The sequence below is a fragment of the Eimeria tenella genome, genomic scaffold (genome assembly GCF_000499545.2).
Source record: "Eimeria tenella Houghton genomic scaffold, Eth_scaff26, whole genome shotgun sequence".
Taxonomy (NCBI): Eukaryota; Apicomplexa; class Conoidasida; order Eucoccidiorida; family Eimeriidae; genus Eimeria; species Eimeria tenella.
The window spans coordinates 288,122-293,587 of record NW_013542471.1 but is presented as its reverse complement, the minus strand read 5'-3'; the positions used below and the strand labels follow the sequence as shown (position 1 = coordinate 293,587).

Here is a 5,466-nt window from a genome sequence, read left to right as displayed (position 1 = left end):
AGAGAGACAAGGAGCAGCTGATGCTGTAAGAGCAGCAGCTGCTCCTGCAGGAGCCGTAGCCGCTGCTGTGGAGTAACTGCATGAGCGGCTGCCGAAGCATGACAGCAGTTGCTGCTGCGGAGCAGTTCTGATGCGTACTTCACTTCAAGACGAACCAGCAGCATTTGCACACAGCAAAGACAGGCCTTAAAGACGTCCCCTTAAACTACTTCGGCTGCCGCTTCTGCTGCTGCAACAGCCAGATCTACAAAGGATGTGCACCGGGTCAAGCAAACCACGTTCCTCAAGTGCTGCTGCTGCTGCCGAGATGTTGGTGCTGCTGCCCTTGCCGCCGTTGCCGCTGCTGGTGATGCAGCAAGTTCTTTAGTGGGGATGGCGCAGGCACGCAGCAGCACACTTTGCGAGGCCCTCAAGCCTTGTAGTAAGCCGCCCATCCCTTTGCTTCTGTTCCTTCCTGGCGTCTCCATGTTTGTTACCTGTCTTCTTCACCAAGAAAAATGTATGGGGCAGACAACGTCCCCGACAAGAAATCCCTCCTGATCTGGGCCTAGGCTCGCTGTCAGTTTCTATTTCGTTGTTTCATACTGCCAGCTAGCTGGCTAGCCAGCCAGCTAGCCAGCTAACTAGCTAGCCAGCTAACTAGCTAGCCAGCGCGGCTGGGTAGACTCGCACAGGCTCCTAATTGCACTCTGAGCCTTCGTTCCATATTTGTAGCCTTTCACCTCTAGGCGTTGGCTTCACTGGCGGGCTAGCTGCCTAACTGCTAGCTAGCTCGCTCCGTGCTGGCTTCGCTAGCTACCCGATTGGCTAGCTACGCCGCGGTATCTCCGCACAACTTCAGGAGCATCTGCCGGAACTCCTCAAAGTCCACTTCCCCGTCGTTGTTTCTGTCCACCTCCGCGAGGACGCGGCGCCAGGTTTCGGAGTCGACCTCGCTCACCCCGAATATCTGAAGCCGCACGAATGCACAAATAAGCAGCAGCGGCAGCAGCAGCAGAAACAACAAATTACAAACAGCTACGGCCAACTACGTGAAATAAACAGAAAACAAAGAACAAAGATCTTCAGAGCCATACCCCTCTCTCCCACCACCTCAGGGCTTCATGCACGTTCATGTAGTTTGCAACAAGCATAGGTGCAGAAGCACAAACTAGACTGCAGCTGAAACCGATAGTAAATGATACAGAAAATAAGCCAATAGAATGAAATCAATGACGCACTAAGACGAAAACCAGCCCCCAAAGATGAGCTTACGGTGGCCAACTCTGAAGAGGAAATCTTGCCCGAGCCGTCAGCGTCGAACATTCCAAAGGCTCTTTCCAGTCGCTGGCGAGACAAGAGTGTCTTGCGGTCCATTGCCACTGTGACGAACTCTGAGAAGCATCACCAAAGCACTCATTTTCACTGTAAATAACACGGGTTGCATGCAGCTGCAGCAGCAGCACTTAATTGTGGTAAGTTCTTCCCCTTTGACGGCAGACTATGGGCGCCGGATGCCCAACTAGCCCGCGATCTAGGAACTACTCTCTCTCTCCTCTTTCTACTTGTTCGTCTCTGCCTAATATTTCAATCTCTTCTAATTCATTTAGAGCTTCTGCACGCCAACTCAGCTGTGGCCTGCCCTAGCCGCACTTTTTGCACAGCTGCTGCGCCTCCCCGTGGCTGCGTACTAACTGCTTTCTCTCAGGTGCGCAACAGCTGCTGAGCTGCCTCTGGCCAGGCCCACCTGAGTACTCTATGAAGCCGTTCTTGTCAAAGTCCACAGCGTCGAGCACCTGCTCCACCTCGAACTCGATGGCGCTCTGGTCCAGCGCCGAAACGTCTTCGCCTTTCAGCTTCATCAGCTCCACGTAGCCTTCCATGAGCTCTGCAGCGCAGCACAGCCAATGCAAAGCAGACCATTATTTTATTCCCCTTGAAATAACCTTCATTGCTCTTGCTTCTTCACCTGCAGCAGCTGTGACTGCGCAGGGTTACACGAAGTGCAAAGCGAATAAAGCCTGTCCTCTATAATACCATTCCGCAGACAATGCGCTATTAATCCACTTGAAACAACAGAAACAACCAAGAAAGCAGTCTGCCCAGCTAGCCAGAATGGCTAGCTTAGCTCCCCAGTTAGCTTAGCTATTTAGCTACCATAGCTAGTCAAATGGCACCTCAGCAGCTGCCTCACCCTGCTTATCAAGCTGGCCATCTCCGTTTTTGTCCATCCTTTGGAAAATCTTGTTGAGCTCAACTGTCTCTTCGTTGGTGGTCAGCTTGCTGCCCATATAGAGCAGCGCAGCCGCGGCAAGCTTTTGCGTCCCCTGGAACTGTCTGCAGAATGACAGCAGCAGCAGCAGCAGAACTGGAAAACCCAACAGCTACACCAACCCCATTCCACGCATGCAGCCATACAGCACCCAGAAGCAGCCATACAGCACCCACTAGCCAATAAAACGTGACGCAGCAGCAGCACCACCACCAACAGCAACACAGCAGCAGCAGCATCACGAAAAGCAATGCAGCAACAACACCACCCTGAAAAGCACCACAGGAGCAAAGGAAGCACGAAAAGCAACAAAGCAGTAACAGCATCACGGACGGCAACACGGCAGAAGCAGAGCCAACGCCAACAGTAACACAGAGGCAACAGGAGCACAACGGGCATCAATACAAACAGCACTGCTATCAATAGCAATATAGCAGTACTAACATTGAAGCAGCACTAACATTAAAAGCAACACAGCTGCACCACCACCGACAGAAGCACGGCAGCAGCAGCACTACGGTCAAGTAAAACACAGCAGCACTGCAGCCCGGGCAGCGAGGCCTTACCTGATGTTAAGTATGGTGCTCTCAAGCGAAGGCACATCAATACTGTCAGTGGCTGCGTCTGTAGTCTTGAGCCACTCGTGCTCGAGGGCGTCTCGTGCAGATATCCGCATTGTGGGCACGTACGCCAGCATCTTACGAATCAAGTCTTTGGCTGGCTCGCTCACCTTCTTCCACTGCGCAGCAGCAGCAGCAAAAAAGAAAAGACCACTGAAATGAGGCAACGCCGATACACAGGTGGAAGCAGCATAAAGAAGTCACCAGAGAACAGAAAAATCTAGAAGGTTGAGCGACGAGAAGGCAAAATGACAGTAATCAGTGAATGAGAAACAACGACAGGGAAACAAGGATTCTGCAATCAAAGAATGAAAAGCTGCAACAAGTACAGGGGAGGACACAGCAACGAGTCCGCAAGGTCAACAACAGAATACAATGACACGACTACAGGAGCAGAGTGGACTGAAAAGAGGACAGAAGAAAACAGCGATACATTGAAAAGAAACAGTAAGAGGACACAGCGGCAACAAAACAAATCAACGGCAAGAAGAAAACAGAGGATATAGGAACCAGGCCAAACGGAGAACAAGACGGACTTGCGGCAGATCGAAGGTGAACTTTCCTTTTTCGACTTTCTTCAAAATGTCAAATTCGTTTGCCCCGTTAAATGGGGGGCATCCTGCAGAGCCAAACGCAAGCTAAGACACACGCGTCAGGAGGGCCAGTACCGCTAGCTAGCTACACAGCTAGCTTGCCACAGAAACAGCTAGCTGCAACGGCTGCTAAACAGCAAGTCCGTAGCAATCTAGCCAGCAAATGACTCCCGCCTGAAAAGAGGGTCGTAAGCTGTGGCGTTAGCAGCTATCTGGGGGTAGCGGCAGCAGCAGCCGCAGCAGCAACAGCAGGACTGACAGCCTCGTCTCACCAGAAAGAAGGATATACAAAATGACCCCTGTGGACCACACGTCGCACTTCTCGTCGTAGGTCCCATGCAAGACCTCTGGGGCAATGTAATAGGCCCTGCAACAGCACCAGAAACGGCAGAAGCAGCAGAACCATGCAGAAGCGTCTCCACCACAGCGCCTGTCCAGTAGGATCCGCCCGGCTGCAGCAGCGAATGGGCACGAGCAGCAGCAGCAGCTCCAAACAGCAGCAGCAGCGACGAACTGTCTTACGTTCCGATCTTGTCCTTCATTTTCTTGGTGGACTCAAAGTGAGTGGAAAGGCCGAAGTCAATGATGCGAATGTTAGCATCTTTTCTTTTGTTTTCCAGCAGCAGATTTTCAGGCTTGAGGTCTCTGTGAACGATTTTGTTCTTGTGCATATACGTAATGCCCGAAAGCACTTGTCGAATGATGCGGGCAGCGTCAACCTCGCTGAAGCCAGAAGCACGCGAGAAGTAGAAAAACTTGCCAAACAGAAACCCCAAACCCCAGACCCTAACCCTAACCCCCAAAGCCTAAACTTTGAATATTGCTCCCCTCTATTTCAGGCCTCAGAAAAGCTCTCAGCACACTGTCCAGCACCCTTAGATATCATGGTTTAGGGTTTAGGGTTTGCAGAAAAGCGTCCGGCAACGGGCATCCGGTTGGTAGTCAACTGAGCTCTGCCTCTGCTGGATAGGGTTTAGTATTTAACGCCCGCAGTTAACAGGCTACTGAACTTCTAGCTTGATTGAATAATTAGGAAAATGGATTTACAGTTGAAGGCTAAGGGTTAAAGGTGTCTAGGGTTTCGGGTTTGCACTGCGTAAGCACCTGAACCTCTTTCTGCTGATGATCTCGTCGAAGAGCTCTCCGCCGGTATAGACTTCTGTGACTAAGTAGAAGTAGCCCTTGTCCTCGAAGAACTCGTAGAGCTTCATGATGTTGGGGTGGTCCAGCTTCTTAAGGAGCTCCACCTCCTTGAGCAGCAGCTCTTTGTCCGTCTTCTGCTTCACTTGCCGTTTTGAAATCACCTTCACGGCATATTCCTGCAGCACGTAAGCATTCATAACGCAAGAAAAATGCCAAGCTTGAACTCCCATTCGTATTCGACTTCATACTCGCGCTTTGGCTCGCATTCATACTCACCTTCCCATTCACATATATATTTATGTTCACGATCACACCCTTCCCACGTTCACGTTCGCGTTCACATTCAGATTCAAACCACGAACTATGTTCCTCTTCCCAAATATACTCATAATCCTGTTTCTGTTCCCCGTTGTGCTCATATTATGAGTGAAACACGGGCGACGCCGTCAGAAGCAGTGCTCAACCGACCCGAAATTGCAGTTCTAGCTGCAGTTTCGTCAGCTATTTTGAAACTCAAACTGAATTTCGCAAAGATTTGCATGAACATGTGCATGTGCATGTAAGTATTATGGGTCGCTTCCACCGCGCATTTCCCCGGACAGGCCACATATCCATTAGCGCCTACGCATCAACATATATTTGCAACAAACCGAATGAGTGAATATACGGGCATGCCCCCACATTTATCTATCCGCAACATATAAGTGCATACATACATACGAATAACACTTATTCACATATGGATATATATACATGCAGATTCATCTACATGGACCCAAGAACGCCGCCTGCATAGACAGCTGCAGGCGCCAGCGTGAAGCCGAAACGGCCTATAACAACCGTGAATGAGATCGGAAGA

At 50.7% G+C, this 5,466-nt stretch overlaps 1 protein-coding gene across 1 annotated transcript; it reads right to left on the bottom strand.

The window, feature by feature from the left end:
• Positions 1-811: 811 nt before the first annotated feature.
• On the bottom strand, positions 812-4,804 carry ETH_00024540 (Os07g0515100 protein, related; the record flags this gene model as incomplete). Its single annotated transcript, XM_013375239.1, has 9 exons — positions 812-949; positions 1,255-1,373; positions 1,727-1,867; positions 2,174-2,316; positions 2,818-2,990; positions 3,408-3,490; positions 3,737-3,831; positions 3,987-4,187; positions 4,569-4,804. The coding sequence occupies 9 exons, from the start codon at positions 4,802-4,804 to the stop codon at positions 812-814; spliced, it is 1,329 nt and encodes a 442-aa protein (XP_013230693.1).
• Positions 4,805-5,466: the final 662 nt, after the last annotated feature.